The sequence below is a fragment of the Gavia stellata genome, chromosome 11 (genome assembly GCF_030936135.1).
Source record: "Gavia stellata isolate bGavSte3 chromosome 11, bGavSte3.hap2, whole genome shotgun sequence".
Lineage (NCBI taxonomy): Eukaryota > Metazoa > Chordata > Aves > Gaviiformes > Gaviidae > Gavia > Gavia stellata.
Genome location: NC_082604.1, coordinates 18545830 through 18570494, shown reverse-complemented (window position 1 = coordinate 18570494; position 24665 = coordinate 18545830). Strand labels below are relative to the sequence as shown.

General features: G+C 68.1%; 1 protein-coding gene across 5 annotated transcripts; it reads right to left on the bottom strand.

Annotated features, from left to right (window-relative positions):
- Positions 1 to 2186: 2186 nt before the first annotated feature.
- Positions 2187 to 21076, bottom strand: TNK2 (tyrosine kinase non receptor 2). 5 transcript variants are annotated; one of them, XM_059822396.1, is made up of 16 exons: positions 21051 to 21076; positions 13688 to 13865; positions 13472 to 13542; positions 11996 to 12208; positions 11759 to 11911; positions 11289 to 11566; positions 11087 to 11213; positions 10849 to 10995; positions 10359 to 10453; positions 7230 to 7424; positions 5617 to 5708; positions 5045 to 5089; positions 3382 to 4697; positions 2824 to 2919; positions 2608 to 2735; positions 2187 to 2473 (listed from the first exon to the last, which is right to left on the bottom strand). In XM_059822396.1, the coding sequence occupies exons 2-16, from the start codon at positions 13848 to 13850 to the stop codon at positions 2467 to 2469; spliced, it is 3126 nt and encodes a 1041-aa protein (XP_059678379.1). In that variant the 5' UTR covers positions 13851 to 13865; positions 21051 to 21076; the 3' UTR covers positions 2187 to 2466. The 5 variants fall into 5 exon arrangements, with proteins under 5 accessions (XP_059678379.1, XP_059678378.1, XP_059678377.1 ...); XM_059822395.1 differs by lacking the exon at positions 21051 to 21076 and adding an exon at positions 15060 to 15108; XM_059822394.1 differs by lacking the exon at positions 21051 to 21076 and having other exon boundaries at positions 13688 to 13900.
- Positions 21077 to 24665: the final 3589 nt, after the last annotated feature.

Sequence of the window (24665 nt, the reverse complement as noted above, 5' to 3'; positions counted from 1 at the left end):
TTCGAGCAGCCAGAGAGTCATTCGCAGCCCGTCACCTATCACCTGTCACCCAGATGGTATCGGCCACCCAGTCAGACCAGCAGCGGTGCGGGCGACCCCAGAGCTTACCTGGCAGCATCCAGACCCCCCACAGCACCCAGCTCCAGAGCGGCCACCAGCCCCGGCACCCCATGGCACTTCCTTGGCGGCAAGGACAGGGCTGCGGCTCTCCCTATCCCAGGGGAGCGACGCAATGGGGTGGCTCCGTCGGTGAGCACTCCCCTGGGTGGGGGGGACGGCAATGCCACGTGTCCTGCCTGGGGCACTGACAGCTCCATGTCCTTGCAGCCTGCCATGGAAGAGGCCGCACCCCAGTCCTGGGGACCCGCTGATGCTGGGGGACACCCATTTTGCCATGGGAAGTTTTAAGGCCTTTCCGAGGGTGACCCCATGGTTGACACCCCAGGGTTGGGGTCCCCAACCCCTGGAGAAGCACCCGATGGGCTGCAAAGTTACCTGGCCCAAAGGCCCTGGGATGGCAAGTGGGGACAGGGGTCCCCAGCATCTCTGGGAGGGGTGGGTCAGCCTTGGGTCCTGCACCCCCCATCCACCCCCCCATTTGCTGCCAGGTCCCTGCCACACTCGGCTGAGCAGCCGATAACCCCTGGCAGGGTGGGCTCGCCGCCAAGGAGGAAGAAGGAAGGAGCAGCCTCCCGCTGCCGCCTCGGGGTCCCGTGTGCTAACCCTGCCCCGGCCCCCCTCCCGGCACCGCGAGCACTGCCGCCAGCGACCTGCGTGCCGGGGTTATCTGTGCCATCGCGGCGAACGCCCACACAAGCCCGGCCTGGGGGTTGTTCCCACAGGGGTGACGGGGCCGGGCCTTGCCCTGGGTTGCAGGTCACCTTCCGCTGGGGACAGAGGCCAGGCGCACCCAGCCGTGCGAAGGGACCCAATGGGGCCACTGCAGCAAACACACGTTTGCTTCTTCACAGGGCCTAGCCCAGTTCCGGGATCATTTAAGGGGGGCAAATAAGTCGGTGAAGGCGTGCCTTCCCCCCTTCATTGACAGCCATCCCACCTGGCTGCCATGCCCTGGTAGCTGCACCTTTGATGGGGAAACTGAAGCACAGAGAGCCCAAAGCACCTCTGCATGGCCATGCCCACAGCAGCACCAGGAAACCTCCCTGTCCCCAGGCTCAGGGAGGGCCAGGGTACCAGAGATGAGCGGAGCCATGAGTGCACATGGCACATAGGCGATGTGGCTGGGTACCATCTGCCACGGGGAGGGACACACGGCCATGCCGGGGCAGCCCTTCCTGCCAGATGCCTCACTGTGCATGGTGGGACCTCTCCACTGAAGCCACCAGCTGTGGAGCAGAGAGTACCCTGGGCACCAGGTACCACCAATGCCCATGGACCCGGTGGGTTTGGGCACTGACGTCCTCCTCCACCTGCACGGAGACCCTTTCCTGATGCTGCTGCAAGGTGGCACCTCAGGGAACCCAGCTAAGGGGCTCCGACACCCACTTGGGGGGTAGCACGGCCACCTGGCCTGGGACCCGATGGGGGCCAGCCCCCCCCCAACTCCCCGCCCGGGCACCTGGTTCTGGCTGCGTGGTGGCATCCGGTTGCACAACGTCCCTCGCGTGGGTGGGGGAGCGACGCAGGTCCCGCCACTCCCCGCCCGGGCATGAGTCAGGCGGCGGCCAGGAGCTGAGTCCCGCGGGGTGCCGGGGCAAGGGGGGGCCCTGCCACGGGGGGCTCCCCTGCACAGGTGCATCGCCGTGGGCAAGCGCTGCCCGCTCAGAGGGGGCAAAACTGTCCCGAGCTTTCAAGCTTTAGGCCTGAGGGTGGGACAGTATGTGACTAACTCCAGCGGACCTGGATGGGGAGACCTTTGCACCCCAAAACAGCCTCAAAACAGCCTGGGAGCCATCACCAAGGGGGTTTATAGGCGCCTGAGTCATACAGCTCCCTGTGGATTCCCAGCGCCTGCTGGGCACCACTGTACACATACATCCCCTCCCGGGGAACCCTGCATCCGGGCTCCATCCCTGCAGCAGGTCCCGCTGGTCACAGTCCTGAGTGCCTGCAGGGAGGAACCAGCACCCATGGAGGCAGGGCCTGTCCCTGTGCATTGGCAGGGATGAACCTGGCAGATGGCCCCAGGCACCCTCCTCCTGTCCATAGAATACTTTTTTTATATATATATATATATATAATATATATATTAAAATTACATTTCTCTTTACAAAAACAATTCAACACGGGGCCAGGGGATGGAGCCCATCGCCGAAGCCAGGGTGCAGGCACCCCGGCAAGTCTGGGGCACTGGGCAGGTTCCTTTTCAGGCTGTCCCCATCCCCTAAGCGGGGGCTCATTCCAGAGTCCAGCAGCAGGTTGTGTGGGTGGGGGTGGGCACCGGGGGGGTGGCCCCATGGCGAGATCCCTGCTACGGATCCGACGCAGTTCGCCCCATCTCCACTGTCACCGCCTGTAAGAAGAGAACAGGACATGAGCTAAGGAGGGGCGAGGACGTGAGCTCAGGAGGGGTGATGGTGCCAGCTGGCCAAGAGCAGCGTGGCATGGAGACTTCCCCCCTGCCCCAAACCACATCCATGCCCCTACTTCTGGCGGGCGGTGCTGTAGGGATCGAGGAGGTGGGAGCTGGCCTGGGCCAGGTTCCAGTCGAACATCTCCAGCACCCGGTGGCACTCGACGCGGGTCTTCAGCCCCAGGCAGAAGAGCTGCTCCACCTGCAAGGGGACAGGGCACAGCGAGGGGGATGATGGGGTGTCACAACTCTCACAGGAGCCGGGGTGGGTGGCCGGGGGCATGTGGTACCTTCAGGTACTGGATGGCCCGTTGGACGCTCCAGCCGTGGTTCTGCAGGGCTGCCTGGCACTCCTCGGTGGTCACGCCGTGCACTGTGTCCTGCACCTGGGGGGGGCTCGTGGTCAGCGCCTGCCACCACCCCCAGGCAGCGAGGAGCCCGTGGCTGGAGCAGGGGGACACTGGGGCTGCCCCCCACCCCAGCTCTGTCCTGGGGGAGCACTGTCAGCTCAGAGCTGGGACCATCCCCAGGATCTCCAGCCCCTCCTGGGCTGGGGCACCGACACCATGGACCCAGCTTGGAGAGCCCAAGGGGACCACAGTGACAGCCACCTTCCTCCCCCTCCCTGGGGCCATGGGTAGGGCTAATTTGGGTTAAAAGGGCTTGCAAACCCCATTTTGGAGTTGCAATGACACTTCTGCCCCACAGCACGTCTGGGGACCCCTTGTAGCCACCCCTTGAGGGCTGAATATGGGGAAAACGAGGCATGGGGTGGGGATGGCTCTTGCCCAATGAGCCCACGGCCACCGCATCCCTTCTTGCCCACAGATGCCAGGGGTACCACTTACCAGTCGGATCTTGTCGGCAAGGCGGTAGCCATCTGGGCCATCGTAGACAATCTTCTGGAGGCTGCAGGAGGCTTTCACCAAGCACTTGGGCCCAGGGTTGCTGTTGTTGGAAGAGAAGTTGGCCTTGCAGTCTGGCGGTGGCTGCTGCACCATGGGACGGACAGTGGCTGTGGTGACCAGGCGGGATGCTGGCACCTCCTCAGGGCTTTTGGCCTCCTTGAAAAACTTCTCATACTTGTCGAGGTAGGCAGGGCGCTCAGGCAGCAGGTAGTAGTGAGTGCTGCTGACCTTCTGCCCGTCCTTCACGATGGGCAGGATACAGGGTCCCTTGGAGCAGTCCTTGCCCTGCGCCTGGATGACCTTGGGCGTGGCGTACTTGGGGTCGAGGGCGAAGCTCTGCGTGGTGGGCATGGGCTTCCCCGGCGATGTAGAGAGGCAGGAGCAGAGGGCGGTGCGTTGCTGGGGGGAGCCCACCTGGAGGGCCATGGGGCTGGGTGTCCGGGAGGTGGGCTGCGACAGTGGGTCCCGGGGGGGAATCTGGGGCGGCCGGTCTTCCTCGCCCCCTGAAGCTGGGGAAAGGTCCCCAGACCAGCGCCCAGGCTCGTTGCGGCGTAGGGGCCGGGGCGGAATGGGGACACGGGGGGGGATTTGGGGCTTGTCATCAGCGGGGGCAGCCGGTCCCAGGGGGACGTTGAGCCTCTTCATGCACTCCTGCTGCAGCTCCTCAAAGAGCTCGGTGGTCTGTGTCAGGCTGGGCTGCTTGGTCTCCTTGGGGGGCAGGAAGAGGTCATCCTCCAGCGCTGGCCCCCGCTCGCCCTCATCCACAAAGCCGTAGTTAGTCTTGCCCCGCCGGCTCGGGGGACTGGTGATGGAGCAGACCTCGAAGTCATCCTCGTCCTGCGCCACGTCGTCATAGGCGGGTGGTGGGGGCAAGGGGCGGGCGTCCCAGTCCACCACCGGCGTAGGGTGGAGGGGCCGGGGTAGAGCCCGTGTGGGGCTCTGTGGTGGGGTCTTGTCCAGCAAGGAGAAGGCCTCCATGGCCAGCTTGGCCAGCGATGGGGCTGTCAGCTCCCCCACTGGCGAGGGGCTACCTTGGGTCACCTCCTCCCCGAAATCGATGAGGGTCACCTCGCTGCCCGCCAGCCCCTCGCTTGATGGCCGGCCGGGGTGCCACTCGCCCACCTTGGTGCCTGGTACCCGTGCCGACGGCTTGACCGGTCGCAAACCCTTCCCTGCACCTGGCTTCTTCAGGCAGAGCTTCCGGAGACCTGCTGGCAGACCCTCCTCCTCCTCACTGACCGGGTCGTAGCAGGGCTCTAGGAGGGGACAGAAAAGGATGGTGAGGGTCCCGGCCCCCATCCCTGGGGTGCAAGGGGGGGCACCTGCAACCCCAAGCTCCCAAATTGCCCCATAGCTTCAGCCACCTTTGCTTCCCCCTTGGGTGCAGCGATGCACGCCAGGGCAGGGTGCCGGGGCAGGGGCTGCAGGGTGGGGAAGGACAGGGTACCCCTGCCACCCTGCTGGCATCTGTGTCCCCCCCACAGATGACATCACACATAGGTGCACAGCAGTACTCGGGGGTCAGAGGGGGTGAAAGGAGCTAAGAGAGAAAAGAAGGAGGGCAAGAAGGAGGGAGAGCAGCACCTGAAAAAGCCCAACTTACTGGTGAGCAGGATGGTAGGCTGAGGCGGGCGTGGAGGCGGCTGCCCTGCAGGAAAAGAGAGAGCCCGAGAGGAGAGGAGGTGTGGGGTGAGCGCGCGGAGCAAGTGGCAGCCAGGGCACTCGTTAGCAGGGTGCATGCTTTGTCATGTCCCCCATCACCAGTGGGGAGCAGGGAGGATGCCAGTGGGAAGACCTCCCAAGGGAAAATTGCAGGTTTAGGGGGAGCTGCGGCACACGCATGGCGTCTGAGCTCCCTCCTCGTGGCGGCTCTGCTGAGATCCCCTGTACTGGGGAGTCCAGCTGCGGGAGGCTGGGAGGGGACGAGGGACCTGGACGAAGGGCAGCAGGGCAGAGTCCAGCTGGGCAGAGCCACCGGCCGCCCACGCTACTGGCAGTGGCACCTGGCCAGGTGACAACACAGCCTGTCACCCCAGCTCCCCCCTGGGTCTGCGAAAAGCAAGTGGCAGCAGAGAGACAGAAAGGAGAGGGTCCAGCCCATCACCCTGGCAGCAGGGCACAGGGACAGGGCCTTTGCACAGCTGATGGGCAGGAGGAAGGAGAAAAGGTGCTCACTTTTAGCCCTGCCTGGAAGCTGGGTGGGTCTGGCAGCACTCGGATCCACACCTAAAACGTCAGGAGGGTCCATGGGATTTCCCAGGTACAGCCTGTGGGGAGAGAGGAGGAGAGCACCCAGGAGTCAGCGGGGGCCATGTGGGACCCCTTGCTCGCACACCATGTCCCTCAGGACATCCCACAGCCCCTCTGCCACACACCACGGCCCGGCAAGTACCGTCCCCACAAGCATCGGGGCACAGCACCCTGAAGGCTTTCGGTGCTACGGCACAGAGCCTGGTGCCATCCTGGTGTCACCCAGCCCTCTCCAGCTCCATGTGCATGATGTGCTGTACCCAGGGGACCGCAAACAGGGTGCCATGCCCAGGTATTTGTGCAGGGTTCAGTGCCCGGGACACCCTCCCAGCACTGGTGTGCCGTGGCACGATGCTGTGCCCAGGGCACGGCACCCCAGTACGCCACGCGGTGGGGTGCCAGGAGGCCCGGGCGAGCCGCCGCAAGCCAGGCGCAGTGAGGCAGGGAGCCGGTGGGAGCCGGTGCAGCCCGAAGGCCTGGGCGTGTGCCGAGCTCGGTGCGTTCTCAGCGGCCTGGGCGGCACGTACCCAGCGCCTGTGCCCACGCAGCGGGGTGCGGGGAGGCCTGCCGGGGCACGAGCCGGGTCCGTGTGCACGGCACCTTGGTTCAGCCGTTTAAGGGCTGCCGGCACAGCCTGAGGCACAGGGCACCATGGGGGCGGTCAGGCTGGAACTGAGGGCACCAGCAGAGCTGTCCCAGGGCTGGGATGCCGAATGGCGGCGGGGATCACAATCCCAGGGGATGCACCGAGCCCAGCGCAGGAGCTGGCTCTACCCAGCAGGAGCTTTCCAGGCTTTGAAATCCTACCCTGCCCCCCCACCCCAGCCCTCCCACGTGCCCCCAGCCCAGCACTGGCAGAGACCCCCCCATGGCCCTGCCCCGAGCCAAGGTGCCCCTGCCCACCTCCCCCCGGGGTGCCCAGCACCCACACTAGGCATGGCCAGTCCCACCCTGGCAGGAGGGCACAGGGTGCCCTGGGGTGTAGGCACCCAAACCCTGCTCCCCGCTGCAGACCGTCCGGGGTCTCTCTTGATGGAACATGGGAGAAAAAGAGCATTTTGGTGGATTTTTTTCTTATTTTGCTTTTTGAGAAGATTCATGCCATTAAAAGCACGGGGCTGGGCTGCACCTCTGCCGTGGCTTCCCTCCATGCAGGCGCTGAAAGGCACGGGTTTAGCAGCCCTAGGACACCCTAAAAGCATTGCGGTAACGTGGCCACCTCCGGGGTGGTGCTTACTGATGTCCCCCTGCCCTAGGACAGCCACGAGGAACTGCAGGGCTGGGAGAAGGTGCTCCCCCCGGGACAGCCCCCCACAAGCACAGCAGCCCTCCGCGTCCCCAACCCCGTTAGTGAGAAAAGGCAAGGGAGTTAGTCCAGCTGTCAGAACCCTACCCGGAGCCACCATCCCCAGCACAGCGGGGGGGAAGAGATGCTTCAAGGGGGGGGCAGCCAAGCCGCGGCTTGCTCCCTTGCCCGGCGGGCAGTGGGGAAGGCAGGGAGCAGGCAGGGGATGCAGAGAAGACAGAAAGTTTCTTACTCATCAATTTTATCGGGAAACCCCCAGCAGTGCTGCGGGTTGGTGTCTCCATGGCCTGTGTGGATGAAGCTGTTTTTAAGCGGCTGGCTGATGTCGTGGGCTGACAGCCCTGCAACCGAGGTCACCGTGTTTCGGGGGAACTGGCCCACTTTTAGGGTCCGCTTATTCTGACCCCGCCACCAGTAATTCTCAGCCCTAAGGAATAAAAAGGACCTCATTACCGATGAGGGGATGGGAGGGGAACACACACCTGCTTTGGTGGCAGGGAGGAGGTGAGGTGACTCGCCCAGGTCCACGCAGGCAGGCGGTGGCACAACTGGGAAGGGAACCCGGCTACCCGGGATCCCAACCCTATGCTGGCAGCACGCTTCCACTCCACATGGCCCCTGCACCCAGTGGTGCTGGAGATGCGGGTGGTGGGGAATGAAGCTCCCCGCTTGCACCCAAAAAGATGTGCCCTTTCCTCCTCCTCCCAGCTGCCCCAAATTACGCGGGAGCCTTGGGGTGATGCCTGCCCGAAGCTGCTCACCACTGGTCCTCCTGTGCACCACGCAGCCGGGGATGGCACAAGGGACGTGCATGGTGTGCTGATGAACACTCAGATATCCCAGTCCCACAGGGGAAACTGGAGGGGCCATGGTAGGGGACAGCGGGTTGTGGGATCTCCCTTGCTCCCTTCCTACGTTATCGGCAAGCCCCGTGCCAGCTGGCATGGGCTGGGGGAGATGGGCAGGCAGGCAGGGGGACTCAAGCTGCAAAACTGCCCATGGCCATGTGAGTAGGGTGGCCAGGGTGCCGCCTGCCTGCCCCAAGATGCGGCTACCTCCAGCGTGGGACAGGGCAGCTGCCCAGCTTGGGGGGTGGGGGGGACAGGGACAGGTAGGATCCAGGGAAGGGCACCCCAAGCGGTGCCCCCCACCCAGCCTGTGCCAAATTAAGGAGCAGAGCCTGACCCCACTCCCTGCAACCCACTCCCACCACGTCCCCCTCCTCCCTGCCTGCCGGGGGCCGCCGCTCCCCGCGGGCAGGGTGCGCACCGGGCGGGGGGCGGCAGGCGGTGTGCGGTGCCAGCCCGGTGAGGCTGGCACAGGCCCCACGGTTTCCTGGAGTCACCTGTGAGTCACCCCCGGCCACCAGCTCAGCCCTTTTCCTGTTTACCTTCCCCGCTCGCCGCCAGCCAGCCGCCTTGCTCAGCGCCGGGACCCCTCGGCAGAGCCCAGCCGGCTCCGGGCACCCTCCCTCACCCGCGGCGGGCCGGGGGGGGGAGACGGTTCCCCTCCCCGGGAGGTCCCCTCCGCTCGCCCTGCCTGCACCCCGACACCGCCGCATCCCGCCGGAGGGATGCTGCGGCCGGGCCGGCCCCTCCGCTCCCCCCCTCTCCCAGCCTCGTCCCACCGGATCCGGGCCCGGACCCCCCGCACAAACCCGCTCCGGCTCTGCCCTGGCATCCGCGCGAAAGCCCCCTCCCGCGGCCAGCTCCCCGGGGGGCTTTCAGGTAGGTCCCTGCCCCTGCCCACACACACGTACGCACGCCCGGCGCCCGCCGAACGACAGGCAGGGGCTTGAAAAGGGGTGGGGGGTGTTTACGGTGCCCCGGGCGGCTTCGGCGGGGCCGGATGCGGCCCCCGGGAGGAGCACCCCCGCCAGCCCTCCCCTCCCTGCCCGGGCACCCCCGCCGGCAGCGCCGGGGGGGGGGGGGAGAGGGGGGTGGGTAGCCGCCCCGGGGGAAACTGAGGCAGGGGGAGGGGGCTCCCCTCCAGCCCCTCGGGAGCGCCGGCAGCCGCTGGGGCTCCTGCCACCCCCGGGCTGCAGAGCCCACCCCGCCTGCCCAGACCCAGCACCCCCAAAACGTGCCCACCGGGGACCACCGAGGACCGGCGTCCCCCGGGGAAACTGAGGCAGGGGAGGCTGCGCCCGGCTCCACCCCGCTCCCGGCCCTCCCCGGCCCATCGGCACCCCCCCAGCGCGGCCACGTCCCCCCGTCCCGCTCCCGCCAACCGCCCGCTCGGTCCCCCCCACCGCGGTTCACCTGGGGCCAGCGGCGGGGCGGGGGCCGGCGGGAGCGGGACCCCCAGCCCGGCCGTGATGCGGCGGCGGGGACGATGTAGGCGCACTGGCGCGGCCGCGCCGCGCTCCGCCGCTCCTTCCCTCCCTCCCTCCTTCCCTCCCTCCGCCGACGCCGCTTCCCTTCCCCTCCCCTCCCCTCCCCTCCCCTCCCCTCCCCTGCCTGCAATTAAACCGCCAGACCCTGGGCAAGAGTCATCCCTGGCAGCGGCGGCCGGGGAGAAAGCCGGTCCCCGCAGACACACAAATCCGGCCTGATTCACCTCCGGGCCGTGACTTAACCGCGGGGAGCGGGCCCCCAGGAGGGGGAGAGGGAAGGGGGGAAGGACAGAGCCTTCCTTCTCATCCCCCCCGGGGCTGGGGGGGGGCGGCCTCCCGTGTGCCAGTGGGGCAAAGGGACACTGAGCTCCTTTGGGGGGTCCTGGCTGTCCCCGAGCTGGAGGGGAATGGGCACATACTGGGATGGGGATGCGGGGACCAAAGGTCCCCCCAGCCTGTGGGTTCCCGGGGCAGCAGAGGGGGATGGCCATGCCCCGGGGTGGCCGGCAGGGTCCAAGGAGTGAAGCCCATGGCACAGGGGGTGACAGGTCACGCCACCACGGTACCAAGCCCGCAGTGCCTCTCCCAGCCCGGTGACAGTGGCACATCCCCAGATGCTGGTGGCACATCATCGCCACAATCAGCAGGGAGAGGTGCCGGGACATGCGGTTTCCCGGGGCAAGGCTGCAAATCCACAGGCACAGCGGGGTGCACCAGTGGGGCGGACGGTGTGGGCAATGCGGGCAGGGCTGCGCTGCCCGCAGGCACGGCTGTGCCCCCACACTGCGGTGGCCCTGCAGCACCGTGCTGCTCAGGGAACTGCACACCTCTCAGGGGAGCAGGGGCAGCTCTGCCCGCCTGTGGGGTATGCGGCCAGGTGTGCTGCAGGGGCAGAGCCCTCATCCCCATCCCTGCTCCCCACAACTCTGCCAGTGCCCACGGCACCCTTATTCTTGGGGTCCTGCATCCCCATGCGGGCTGGCACCCCTGAAGCTGGCAGCTGGGCCGTGCCCTCCCGTGCAATACCTGCCCTCGATGACTGTGATGATGTCGTTCATCTGGATGTGCAGCTTGTCAGGCTCCTCGAAGTCCTGCAGCGCCCTCATGTCAGTAGGCTGGGCCTGGGGGGAGGGTGGGGTGAGGACAGGGGATGCAGCCCCCCATCATGTCCATCCCTCCTAGCTTCAGGGCCAGGCCCAACCCCACACAGAAGCCCCAAAAATTGGCGGGAGACAGCACTACCACTCCCAACCCCTTCCCAGCCACAACATCTCTGGGGTGGGCAATGGCACCTGCAGCACCCGGATGCTCCGCAAGGGCAAGGTGGCACCCAGGGGTCCTCCTGCTTGTGACCGTGTCATTGCCTGCCACCTCCCAGCCTGCAGAGTTGCCTGGCCCAAGCCCTCCAACATCGCCTCCCGCCTTGGCGATACCCTTAACTGCCCACACCCAGGCAGAGCTGATGGGATGGGGGCACCGGGGACCCCCATGTCCCCCTCCCTACCCCCTCACCCACCTCCACCAAGAAGTCCCGCAAGGCCACGAAGGTGGGTCGGTCCTCAGGCTTGTGTGCCCAGCACTGCAGCATGACGTTGTAGATGTCCTGGGGACAGTCCTCAGGCCGCGGCAGCCGCTCACCCTCCTTGTCGATCTTGTGCAGGATCTGCGGGGCAGGCAGTGCCGTCAGGGGGTTCCACATCCTCCCCAGCGCTACTGGGCTGAGAGTGGGGGGCAGGTCCCTGCTGTGCACCCACCTGGCTGCCATTGAGGCCGATCCAGGGCTCCTGCCCGTAGGTGAACATCTCCCAGAGGGTCACCCCAAACATCCAGGTGTCACTGGCATGGGAGAAGGTGCGCGTCTTCAAGCTCTCGGGAGCACACCTGTGCAGGGAAGGACGTCAGCATCAGGAGGTCGTGGGTGCTGCAACCCCAGGTCCCCCCCTCGCTGGGGCTCACCAGGCAAAGGGGACCTTGCGATGTTCCTGCATCACGTAGTGGTCGTCATTTTTGGGCAGGGCCCGCATCAGCCCAAAGTCCCCGATCTTGACCAGCTCATTGGAGGCCAGCAGGATGTTGCGGGCAGCCAGGTCACGGTGGATGAAGCGCTTGGACTCCAGGTAGGCCATGCCCTTGGCCACCTGGATGGCGTACTGGCAGAGGGTGGAGATGAGGAAATGGCCCTGGTTCTTCCGCAGGCGGTCCAGGAGGGAGCCCAGTGGGGCCAGCTCTGTCACCTGGGCCATGGGGAGGGGACAGCAGTTTGGTCAGGCCAGGGGCACCCTGGTTGGGCTGGTTTCCAGCCTTTTTGTGCCCCCCGGGATGCCAAGAGAGGATTTGGGGTACAGACCCAAACTGGCTTTGCTTGCCCCGTCATGCAGGACACCCGCAGGGCGGCATCAGGGATGGCCCTGCCCCCCCGCACTCACCATCTTCATGGGGTGAGAGAGCACCACGCCGTAAAGGCGGATGAGGTTCCTGTGGTCCAGGGAGTGCATGGCGTTCACCTCCCGGATGAAGTCGTCCAGTGCCTCTGGCTGGCTCAGCACATCTGTCTTGAGGCACTTCACTGCCACATTCAGCTATGGCCAAAGTGGGGGTGAGCCCTGAAGCGTCTTCCTGCCCGGGGTGGTCCCGCACCCAGCTCCCCCCCGTGACCCCCTCACCGTCTTGCCAGCAGGCGTGCACCACTCGCCGCGACGCACAACGCCGAAGGAGCCATCGCCCAGCTTCTCGAAGAGCGAGAGATCCCGTTCCCGCACGAGGCAGGTGAGGGAGTGCTGGCCCCCGGCTTCAGGGGGCGGCGGCGTGGGGGGCTTGCGGAAGGTGCTCTGGGGCTGGGGTGGCAGCTCTGACTCGGGGCGCTTCCCGCTGAACACCTGCAAGACACGGAGGCAGGTGAGACACAGATGCGGAGACACCCCAGGTCCTTGGGTCCATGAGCGCACAGTGCCGGGAAGACCCCCTGCCTGGGCTGTACACTCTGGAACCTAATGATGACCCCTAACTGGTGATTACCCAGGGCAGGCTGGCTGCAGGAGCAGGCTCTGCTCCTCCAGCTGCCTGCACACTGAGCTGTGATTCGTGTGGAAGGAAGGTGGTGTGCCTCTCACAGCAGCCCCACAGTGGCTCCCCAGCAGCCCCAGCAAACCAGGCTGGTAGCTGGAAGGTCCTGGGCACTCCTTGGCCAGGCTGTGGCCACACGATGTGCCTGGGCATGAAGCCAATGAAACCTCCAGCTTGGGCCGAGTGTGGTGACACATCCCTGCAGCAACGTGGGCCTTGCAGTATGCGCTGCTGCCGCTGCCAGCCCAGAGGGGATGTGGACGGGCTCTCCCTGCCTCTCTCCCAGCTGGGACCGATGACGTGCTGGGATCGATGATGTGCCCCACGGGACAGGGTCCATCCCAGCCTCAGCAGCCAGGACCCATGTGGGGTGCGCAGCAGCTGGGCCAGGGATGTGGCCGGGGTGGGAGGGGGCATTTCCATGCCCGGTGCGAGGCTGAGTAGCCTTCTATTAAAAGCCTGCCCCATCCCTGGCCCTGGCCCGGCCCAGATGAGTCACACAAGGGGAGAGGCCACGACCCACCGCCCAGCTGGCAAGCACCCTGCTCTTTTTTGGGTGCAAGGTGCCAGGGGGTGCCAGGGCAGCAGCAGCACCAGCTTTGGACAGGATGGCATCAGGGGCATACGTGAGCATCCCAAGGTCCCCTGCCCCAGTGCAGCCCCAGCCTTCAGGCACAAGGCTGTGCCCCCTTGCTGTGACGCAGTGGGGCAGGCAGGGGGCCGGGTAGCGCTGCTGCCCACAGAGCTGGCTGGGGCGAGATGCACAAGCTCTGTGGCTCGTTAGCTGCAAATGAGTTTCCTGGCAAAGAGGCAAATAACGTGAGGAGAATGAATTTCCCAAGTGCCAGGGCAGCAGGGCTGTCCTTCACTGGGAAGTGACCCAGGAGCCCACGCGGGACTGGGGTGCACGCCGCAGGCAGGGCATGCGTGGCAAGGGCTTCTGCCCATCTCCCTGCCAGCCCCCAGGGACCGGTGGCATGGGGAGAGCTGGGCACCAGGGAAGAGGATGGAGAGAGGTCCAGCTCCTCCTCCCTGCCTCAGTTTCCTTGCCACACCTGCCCCTCTCCCATCCCTACCTTACTCATCCAGGATTTCCGCTTGCACATGGCTTTCCTCCGCTTCACTGCCTCCCACAGCCGCCGCTGGCCTGCAGGACACAGGGACCGTCACCGACCCAGCATGGAGTGGGGGTCCCCTCCAGCCCCATGGACCGCATGCTCCTCTGGGCTCCCCAAAAGATGCTGCGCAGCCAGCAGGGGGTACGGGGGGAGATTTGGGGGGAACATACGCACCGGGGCGTCCCATGCCAATCTTCTCCAGATCCTCATTTTTGACGTACTCGAAGTGGGAGAGGCGGGTGACGTTGAGCTCGTCCCGGATGCGCAGGAAGTACTGCTGCAGCTGCAGCTCAGTGAGCAGCTCCAGCAGCCAGTCTGTGCCTTCCTCCACCTGCATGCTACAGCTCAGCCTCTGCCGAGACACCATGCTGGGTTAGGGGGAACCCTGCCCTGCTCCCCTCTGCCCCGTCCCCCCTGGGAGTCACCTGGAGGAGCTGAGAGCTGAGGCTGGGGTGCTGCCTGGGTAGGATGCAAGGGATGCTAGCAGGGTTCATCTCCTCAGCTCATCTCCAGCTCTCCAGGGGGGTTGCGAGAGGCACCCCATCAGGGTAGGGACTCCTGCTCTGCCCCATCGTGCCCATAGAAACAGCAGCCTGTCCCCTCCACTCCAGCACAGGCTGTCCCCAGGCAGCAGTGCCAGGGACTCAGGAGAGGGCAGAGCCTCAGGGCGGGGGATGGAGGCACCCGGCAGCAGCCCCCAGCCGAGGGGCACCCCACAGCCTAGCACTGTGCCTGTACAGGGGGCACCCCATGCCTGGCACCATGCCTGCCAGGCTCCCTTTGCCCAGCTGGAGGGGATGACTGGGGAGGGGACAGCTGTCCCCGGCAGGGACAGCCACCTTGGCACTGCCTCTCGCCCTCCCCCCGGCATCCCCGCACAGCTGGCTGGGCTGGGCACAGACCCACGGTGGGTCTCCTCTGCCATGGGTGGTGGCACCTCGCTGGGCAGCCACAGGGAGGGGACAGACAGGGACATCACGGTCTCTGGGGGGTCCTGGTGCCCCAGGGCTGAGGCACAGGGCACCCCAGTGCTGCCGGCGTCACCGCCCTAAGCCGTGCCAGGGCACGGGGAGGGAGGGGATGCGGCCAGGTCGCACCCACGGTTCCCCATGCCCCCGCCGCTGCCCCGGCTCTCCCCGCCCTTCCATCGCCACCTTTCGGGAAGGGACACGGCTCTGTCTCCCGCCGCCAAGAGCCGGAAGGGAGGTGGGACCCCCTGCCCCGGCCCCACAGCGGGGCAGCCCCCTCCATCCTCTCCTCCCCCCCCAGGAGACGACGTGGCCCCCGGCGTCTTCGCCCCCCGCGCTCGGGTCCCTCGGCCGCGTCACCGCAGTTACAGCCCTCAGCACCGGGCTAAAAATACGGCGGGTGCGGCCAGCAGCTGGGCACGGGGGCGCGCGGGGGCACGCGGGGCGAAAGCAGCCGCCGGCCTTCGGTGCGCGCCCGCGGCGGCCCGGGCACGGCCGGTCCCCTGCCCGCAGGCAATGGGGACAGCGCCAGGTGCCGGCCAGCGGAGGGTCTGCCCGGGCCGGGGGTCGGCACTTACTCGGTAGAGGCGGAAGCGGGTGAGGAAGGGGAAGGATCGGTGCAAAGCCTGGAAGCGTCGCATCCTGCCTGGCTGCCCGCCGCCGGCCCCTGGCACCGCCGATGTCCCTTCCCCGGCGCCGCCGTCCCACGGCAGAGCCCGCTCAGCGCAGCCGGGGCACCCGCAGCCCCCTCATCTGGGCTACAGAGATGCCCCCCGGGCTCGGCCGCCCCATATATCCCCCCCCGAGCGGGCAGGGGGGCTCGGGGCGTCCGTCGGCCGGAGGCGGGCTGTGGCTCTCCCCCTCCTTCCGTCCGGCTCTCGATCCTCCCGCCGGCCCTCCCCTTCCCCAACGCAACGGGGCGGGGGGGGGGGCGGCGGCAGGCAGGGCTGGGGGTCACCCCCCCCGGCTGGAGCCGCTTCCTGGGGACCCCCGGCCGGCAGCGGGGCTCGGTCCCGGCCGGCTGCCCGCGCGGCGCTCCCCGGGAGGGGTTATTTTCGGCCGGGGCTGGGACGCGCGCCCAGGGGGCCGGGCTCCCATCAATGTGCCGCTTTCTCCCTTGTTCGGCGGGCGCCCGCGCCGGCAGCTGGGAGCCCGGACCCCCGCTCCCATTTCCATGGAAACTCGCCCCGGCCTTGGGAAACGCTCCCGGGCCTCAGTTTCCCCCCCAGGAAGCGGGGAGGGAGGGAGGGAGAGGAGACATCCGGCTCTCCGCTCCCCAGCCGAGGCCACAGGCACGACGCCAGGGCGATGGGCACTGCGGGGGGAGCTTCTGGCTCGGCAAACGTACCCGCTGCCCAGCTGCCAGCCCCCGCGGGGCTCTGCCGTGGGGTGCCACCAGCATCCTGGGACTCGCTCCCCTTCCCTGGCGGGGCTGGCACCCAACCCCAGCACTGTTGTCCGCCCGTGGGCTCCCCAGGGAGAACAGCTGGCCATGCTGGCCGCCACAGCCCACAGCGTGAGAGAGGAAAGACCTGCAGCAACCTCTCGCTGTGGCCCCCGCCTGCCTGCCCCCCCCCCCCCCCCCAACCATGGCCATCGCTGTGCCGGGGGGGCAGCCGGGAGGGGGTTAAGCGCATTCCCAGGAGCACAGGAGCCTCTGCTGCGGCTTCCACCGCTGGGATTCCGGCTGGCACCCGGCAGTACAGGCGCTCAGCACAACAAGCCCATTGACGGGGGACACCCGGGCATGGTGCCCTCGGCACCAACCTCTGCCACGCGCCAACTGCCCCCTCCCTGGCTCAGGGGACACCAGGGACGCAGAGGGTCCCCTGCCCTGCAACGGTCCATCTCCTTCATCAGCTGGTACTACCACCCACTGGGGCTGGTGCACTGCCTCCTGCACCTCAGCCCACCTCCTGCGCCCCCAAACCCTGGGTGAGGCTGCCCAGTTCAGCGCCCACACTGGGAGTACTGGTCGCCAAAAGGAAGCAGGGGGACCCAGCCTTGCCCACTGTGTTGGGTGAGGCTCTGTGCCTCAGCTTCCCTCTCTGTGATAGACCCACAGGTGCAGGGTGTAACACTGCAACCTCAGCTCTGAGACAGGCAAGCAGAGTCCTGCCAGCGAACCCCCATCGGGGGGGGGGGGGGGGGGGCGGGCACAGATGCCCGTCCAGCCCCCATGACCCAGAAGGCAGCAAAGACCCCCGGCACAGGTGCCACTCGGCCCCCCGTGCCGTGCACACAGGCCATGCCGTGCACACCCACCCCTGCAGCCCCAGGGATGCACCCTACGTGCATCCAGGCTCACGCACGGGTGGTGACGACTCTCACGTGCACCCCGGGACCACACAGGTGCAACGCCCGGCACCCCGCAAGCCTCCCACCACCTGCACAACCGCAGCCGCCCCCCCTCAATCGCGTCACCTCCGTGCACCCCCCCCAGCTACCGCCCTGCCCAGCCGCACGTGCGCAAACACACCGGTGCTGCACAGCCGGCGGCAGCACACCGGCCTGCTCCCCCGCCTCCACCTGACGCACACCTGGAGCCGCCTGCACTCCTGCGCACCCACGGGTGCCCACCCCCGGCGTGGCACGCTCCTCACCTCTGCCCACCGGCGGGGCACAGGGGACATCCGCGCTTGGCCGGCATCACGCATGGCCACACACACCTGCCCAAGATGGCACACGGGTGGCCAAACCCCCCCAACTACCCCTACCCGTGACGACACCCCAACACCTCCCCTACACCCCAAGGCAGCTGCACCCTCCACATGCACCTATGTGCTCCTTACATCCCCCACAACACCCCCACGCACAGCCCAACACCCCCACAGCAACACCCCTATTGCAGAGGGCAGCCCGCAGGGCCAGCGGCTGGACACGGTGATGCCACTGGGTGACACCATCCTGTCTGTGCCAGGTACCGTGCCCACCCACCGCCCCCTCCCCACCGAGCCGAGCCGGGCCTGGCCAAGCCACGCCGCTGCACACCATTCCCCCGTGCCTCAGTTTCCCCAGCAAGAAGCAGCAGGCAGCCCCACTCCTGTGGGTCGGGACAGGAGCGCAGCCGTGCAGAGGGAGTGCTGTCCCCATGCCATCCCAGATGCCACAGGGTACCGTGAGTGCCGGAGAGGGGAGATGCCATGCAGGGACCCCCACAGCCCCATGCCAGCTGCCAACCCGCGCCCCACAGCAGGACCCTGCCCATCCTGGGGACACCCAGACCAGACGGGTGTCCCCTACCGCTCCCCCCCACCGGGTCCCCCCGCACTGACCCGCCGCAACGGTATGCCCGGGGTGACGTCCTGGCGGGGGGACGGCGCGGGGCACCCGCTGCCTGGCCGCAGGGCCCGCTGCCCAGTGCTGTCCGAGAAGCTGTGGGGCAGGGGGCCAAGTATCTCCTCCTCCTCCTCGGCGCTGCTCAGGCGCTGGTAGTCACATCTCTCGCCCATGGCCGGCGCGGTGGCGGCGGTTGCGGCGCGGCGGCGAGCGGGGGGCTCTGCAGAGACGCCCGCGCCTGCCTGGGGGTGGCGAGGGCTGGAGCCGGGCTCGGGATCACATGGCAGAAAGTTGCTGCAGTTCCGGAAAACAGCGAGAGGGTGAAGGTGACCGCAACGGTGATGGAGGGGAGGAGGGGATGGATGGAGGGATGCAGAGGAGACAGAGGAAAAGAGAAAGAGGGGGCAGCCCCTCGAGTGCCTGTCCTCACCCAGATCCCAGCCTGGCACTGCTATCTTCCTCCCGGCTTGGCAGTCCAACTGCCCGCATGCTGTCCCCGCTCCGGCACCCGAGCAGAGAGGCGGTGGCATCACTGCCAGCCACAGCACCATGCTCACAGCCCCCTTCTCCCCCCACCCTGACACGGTGCAGCCCGCCAGCCGGGATGCAGTGCAGGCAGCCGGGTGGAGGAGGAAGATGAGGGGGTAGCATCGTCCAGCAGACAGGGCTCTGTGGCAAGCAAGGTGGGTGAAGAGGCACCGTACCCCCCTCTTGGGCACCTGTGGAGGGGTGGGGTGGGGTTCTGGGGCTGGCAGCATCCCCAGCATCCCTCCCGCTTCCCTGCGCCGGCAGAGGGGGATGGGATGCGCTGGGAAGATGGCTGCTCCGCAGCAACCCGGCAGTGTTGGCGCAAGCACGGCAGGGCCGGGAGAGCAGCCAGGGCCCAGTGGGTGCTGCTGGGATGGGGGCCAGGGGGGCACACCAGGAGGACTCCTCCCAGGATGAATCCTCTCCCCCCACCCCTTCGCAGGGAACCGGGGGTCTCCTGGACCTCTGCCAGGCGCTGCACCAGGCACAGCCCCCAGCAGGGGGGTGGTACTGTGAAGCCACCCTCCCGGATGGGGAATCCCCCACCATTCCCCATCCCGCACATCAGGACTGGCCCATACTCCAACTCTGCCTGGCCGCAGCCCCGCTCTGAGTCCCCTGGGCCAGAGCTGCAAGCCTGCAAGGAGGCTGAAACCAGGGGGAGCCCCTGCAGCCCCCCACAGCCCCCCGGGACCTGCCTGTCCTTTGGAGCACGGCACAGCCCCAGGGACGAATTTGCTCTTCATGCCAACACCATTGGGGACGATACCCAGTCCCAACACCCCAAAGTGCCTCTACGACCCCCCCCATCCCATGAGACCCTAGTGTAGCCAGAGGAGTGACACCAGGCTGTCACCGTGCCAGGGCAGGAGGCATGAGCCCATCCTGCCCCCCCCCCCCCGAGAAACACACCCAATCCTGGGGGGCACCCACCCCGGCTCGGGGGGCTTGGGGGAGCCGGGCGGAGGTGGCCCCATGGCGGCTCCTCCTGCCATACCACGGAGGTGAGCTCAGCTACGGCGCCGAGGCGGCCGAGCCCGCGGCGTGGGAGCAGCGAACCGCCCCTGCGTGCGGCCCGCCGGCGTCACCGCACTGGCACGCCGCAGGCCGGTGACTGATGCACGTGCTATGCCACCTTCCCGCCGGTCCCAGCCACCCTGTGCTGCCCCGAAACCCTCACCAGCCTGCTCCGTGACAGTGATGCTGTGGGGTCCCCAAGCCGAGAGGGGACAACCCCTGTCCCCACAGCCCTGGGCATGGATTCAGGTCACCCCCCCCACACGTCAGGTCCTCCTGGCCTGCCCAGGCTGAGCTGAAACCCAAACGACAAGGTCCCCTGCAACGGGAACGGATGGCATCGCGCCATGCCACCCCGACCCACCTGCCTGCATTTTCCACCCCGGGGGGGCTCCCACCACAATGACAGCCACCGGACAGGTTGTGCTGTCCCCTGCCCCCCAGGGCGGTGACAGTCACGCTGACCACAGGGTGTCCCTCCCCTCCATGGGGACACTGGACCTCCCCAGCCCTCTGGGACACCATGCTTGGCCCCGCATCCCTTCCAGCATCCCTGGGGATCGGGGCTGCAGCATCCCCTGTGCCCACCACCCCGCACAGAGGACCCCCAGAAGCGGCGAGTCCCCAAAACAAGCTCCCAGAGGGGGATGGGGTCCCCCACTCACCTCCAGCACATCACCCCGCTTTCTGTCACAGCCCACTTGCCACCTTCCTGGCAGCCGTGTCACCTGGAAGTGATCTCACCGGCTGCGACGGCAGCACGACGGCAGCAGGGCGGCTGCGGCGGCACTGCGGGCTGGCTCGCTCAGCCCTGGCGGGGCCCCGGGGGCGGCCCCAAATTGTGGTGACACACTCCCCGGCCCGGCCGCCGCGGTGCAGGCGTGCGGGCACGCACATACCCACGCGTACAAACGCACCCGGCTCCCACCAGAGACGGGGCTGCCGGCCGCATCCTGCCCGCCCCCAGGATGCTACTGCCACCCGGCTCCCCAGGGACCGTCCCCAGCCCCTCGCTGGATCGCGCCGCCCCACGTTTTCCCCACTGGACCCCGTACCGGTGGGTGTTTTGCCTCCCTCGGTGCTGGCACCTGATGCCGCTTGCTCGGCCGGCTCGGGCAAGCAGGAGGTCTCGGGGGGCCGGCACAGAGGGCCGGTGCCCCCTGCGGCGGGGGCGGCCGGGGCGGCCGGGGTGCCAGGTTCCCCCTCGCTGCCGCCTCGGGGCTCTCAGTGCCTGGGCCCATGGCCTGACCCTGCCCGCGGCGCAGAGCGTCCCCCGCTCTGAGCCCCTGCCTGCAGCAGTGGCCGCCCGGGGAGGAGACACAGCCGAGTGGGGGGGGGGGGGGGCACCCCGACAGAGCCCGGCGCAACCCCAATCCCCTCCCTAAGCCTCTTTCCTCCACTAAATCCCCTCCGCGGGTCGAGCCGGGGCGGGCTGAGCCCGTCTTGTGCCTCCCGGCTCTCCAGCACGGGCGGGGGACAGGCGGGAACCGCCGACCCTGTCGCCGACGTAGCCGACCTCGGCCCCGAGCTCCCCCACCAAGGCAGGGACCCCGCGCGGTGTTTGGGGGGACAAGCAGGCCAAGCATCCCGCCCCGGCGCCCACAGCACCCTGCCCGCGCTGCCCGCCCTCGGCTCCGTGCCCGCGGGCAGGGCCAGGGAGGGGGAGAGGGCAGCGGGCTGCCGCGGTGGGGACGCTGCCCCCCCGCAAGGCTGGTTCGTGTCCGCCGGCCCCCGCGCTCTCTCACCTGGGCCGCGGCGGTGGTGCTGCGGGGGTCCCTCGGCAGCGCCAGCCCCGGTGTCGCAGCGAGCCGGGCGGTGTGCGAGGGGGCGCGGCGTCACAGCTCAGCCATGGGGCTGGCAGGGCTGCGGTGACGCCGGCCGCGGGGTCCCCCTGGGGCAAAGTGGGAGGGAGAGGTCAGGATGGTGCCCCCCAGCCCGGCACCCCCTTCCTGCCCACCCCGGGCCCTCTAGACCCCCCAGGAGCGCCCAGGGCTACCCCCCTGCCCTGCCCGAGCAGCTGAAAGAGCCTCTGTGGAGCTGTCCCCCCACGCCCCAGGGCACGGGTGGGCTTTGCCCCTGGTCCTGCTGGGGGGGGGGGGGGGGCAGCAGCACGAGCCCCAGATCCAACCAACCCCTCTCCCCTGGGGGTGCCGCCGCCGGTACCCCCATCCCCATGCTGCTGCAGGACGTGCCCTTGGGGTGGGCTGTAACTGGCATGAAATGAGTTTGCCAGGTCTCAGGCCAGATGGGCACAAAGCCCCATCCACACTACCACATCTCCCCTCCACACTGGGTGCTGGGAGCAGGGGCGGTTAGACCCCCCGGAGCTGGGGGGCGGGGAAGCTAAACCCCGCCCTTCCCCAGTACCAGAGCAGAGCAGGGCCCTGGCCAGACCATGCAGCATCTGCTGGTCATTAGTGCTAATTGACAGCAGCCTAATTAGCCAGGCTGCAGCGTAGGCAGTGCCCCCCCGGGGCTGCTCAGCAGAGGGCTGGACTGAGACTTTCTCCTTAAAGCTTTCCTGTCCCAGCAGGGGCTGTGCGTGGGGCAGAGCCCCCTCTTGCCACCCAAAACCCATACGAGTCGGTGACGCCCCTGGGATGCTTGTCCCAGCCAGCTGCCATCCCTTGTAGGCATGAGTGGAGTCAAAACCCTGATGCTCCAGGGACAGGATGGGGCCTCGAGCTTCCTCTCAGGGGAAACTGAGGCACGGAGCAAGGTCTGGTTTGCAGGCTGGCTGGGACAGGGCTTGGCTACAAGCCCGCACTGATTCACAGTCCCGTGGGGGCTGCTCCTCTGCCCACGGAGGCCCCCCGCACCCTGGGGGGAGGCTGAGTCATAGAGGGTACAGCAAGCTGGCAGCTGCCAGAGGAGGAGGAGGGAGGCATTGCCAGCCCCCCCCCATACCCACAATACCCCACCGGCAGGGCTGGCCCACGCCCTGCGCTAATGAATATCGGGCAAATGAGGCCCGGGTAGCTCCAGGGGTTGGTAACAGGTTACACAGCCTGTACAGCCCCCACCCCGCACCCCCAGGCCTCGGCGCAGTGGGATGGGAGTGCAGCGGCTGCTTTGGGCCCTGCTCCCTGGGGGCAGCAGTGGTTTGGGGCTAGCAGCGGCACCAGGGCTGCAGTCGAGAGTAGGCCCACAGCACCCGCGGTCTGTCCCGGACCCTCGCCCTAAAGAGGGGCCCAGCAGTACAGACCTGCTCAGAGACACCCCTCTGGGCAGGTCCTGTTTTTAGGAGAGTTTTGCAAAGCCCAGCGCTGAAAAACTTTTTTCAAGGGCTTTACCCTGAGCCAGCTTGGCAAAGGGCTGACTAAGGGGGGGATGCACAACCCCCAGAGCCTGCAGCACCTGATGAGGGGGGGACCCACCTTGTGGGGTGGTGAGCCAACGCCAGAGTCCAGCGGCACTGGGGCACCCCGAGGAATGCTGTGCCAAGGCAGCCCCAGGGAGATGAGGGCGTGGGGAAGCGCCAGCGCCAGGCTCTGCCCCGGCCTGCCCTGCCCAGACAGCCCAGCCCTGGCACGGCCTCCGGCCCACAGCTGGCGGCAGCTCCACAGGCAGAGGCGCTGCCCATGCCCGGGCTCCTCCGGCTGCCTGCAAACCCCCTCCCCAGCTGCCGCTTGTAGAGCAGGTGAGGGCTCCAACCGTGCTGGGAGAAGCTGAGCAGGGTCTTCCCAGTGAGGTGGGAACCTCGCCTGGGCCATCGGCACCACCTTACCAGGTTTAACTTAAAGGTTTTATTAAAAAAAAAAAAAAAAACCAAAACCAACAAAGACCAAAAGTACCCAAAGAGTCCCAAGTGTTTAGAGAAAAACCTGTCGTGATGCAACCAGCCACAGCAGTGGTGCTGCCCGCCAAGCCTGGGGGCAAAGGCTCCCTGCATCTTGCCGCTTCTCCAGGTTTCGGCAGCAGCACGACACCCTGAGGCGCGGGGCCGACCCCGGAGGACAAGGATCCTCTGTTCAGCACAGAAGCTCCCACGAGCCCGGGGAAGAGGAAGAGCAGAGCAAAAGCGCCTTTGCTCCAGGAAAAAAAACCTTCCCCCGGCTTCCGCTGCAGTTCGGGAGGGTTCAAGGGCAGCGGGCACCCACTCACACCAGACCCCACTGTCTGCTCTGCCCTGGCAGGCAGGAGCAGGGGGATCGGGCGCGCTGCTGGCTGGGGCTCAGCGGCCCTGCAGTGCCCAGGTACGATGGCAGCACCAGCAGCCCGCAGTGCTGCAGGGCACGGTGCCAGCAGCACCCGGCGAGGCGCAGCGGGCACATGCAGACGCCAACCCGGCACTGCCGCAGTGCCAAACCCTGAACGCCCCCTGCCCCTTGCATCGCCCCCAGCAAGGTGTCACGCCTCGCCCCTTACCTCTCCGCTCACCACCGCTGCCACCGCATCCTGCGCCGGGTCTGCAGTGTCATCGTGGGGAGAGAACGGGCACGGCGCTGCTCGGGACAGCCGGCATGCCAGGCAGGATGTGTCCGCCCGCCTGCCGGGGCGGGGTGCGCCGATCGACGCCGGTGGTGGCCAGGTCCCGGGCGGGATCCCCCGCGGGTCGGTGGGCACCAGATCCGGCCTCACACCCGGGCGGCCCTCCTGCGGCTCTGGCGGTGTGCTGGGGTCTGCGTGCCGGGGGTGCTGCCGGGGTGCTCCTGCTCCCCCGGGTAGAGCTCGCCCTCCTCCTGCACCCCGCCCCGGGCCTCCCCCTCCTCCTGCCGGCCCCGCCTGACCCACCAGCGGGCGCGGGCCGGGGGGCTCACCTCCCGCCGCCCCCCCGCCCCGCTCCTGCTGTGCCCGCCGGCTCAGGCCCTGCTCCTGCCCGGCTTTGGGGCCGTGCTCCTGCACCCCCCGCACCGCGCCCCGCGCCCGCCGCGGGGGCTGCGCCCCGGGGCTGCCCCCCGCTTCCCCCGCCGCCGCTTCCTCCGCGTCCCGCGCCCGCCGCCGCCCCCGGGCCGCCCCCCGCTCCCGGGGCCGCCGCGCCTCTGCGCCCGGCTTGGGGCTGCCGATAGCGGTGACCGGCCCGGGCCGCTCGCCCCACTCCTGCAGGCCCGTCCGCTCCCCCAGCGGCACCCAGTGCCACCGGCCCGGCGCCCCACCGCCGCCCCCCAGCTCCCCGCCGCCGGCGGCCACCAGCTCCTGGCCGCGGGGCAGCGCCCCCAGCCCCGCCTCCTGCACCCCCCGGGACAAGCCCCCCTCCTCCTGCACCCCCGGGGCCACCCCGCCGCCCTCCGGCACCCCCGGGCTCAGCCCCCCGCCCTCCGGCACCCCCGGGGCCCCGCTCGCCCCCTGCCCCCGGATGGTGCACGCGGTCCCGGCCCCCGCCCCGCACGCTGGGGGAGCCCTCCCGGGGCCGTCCCCCG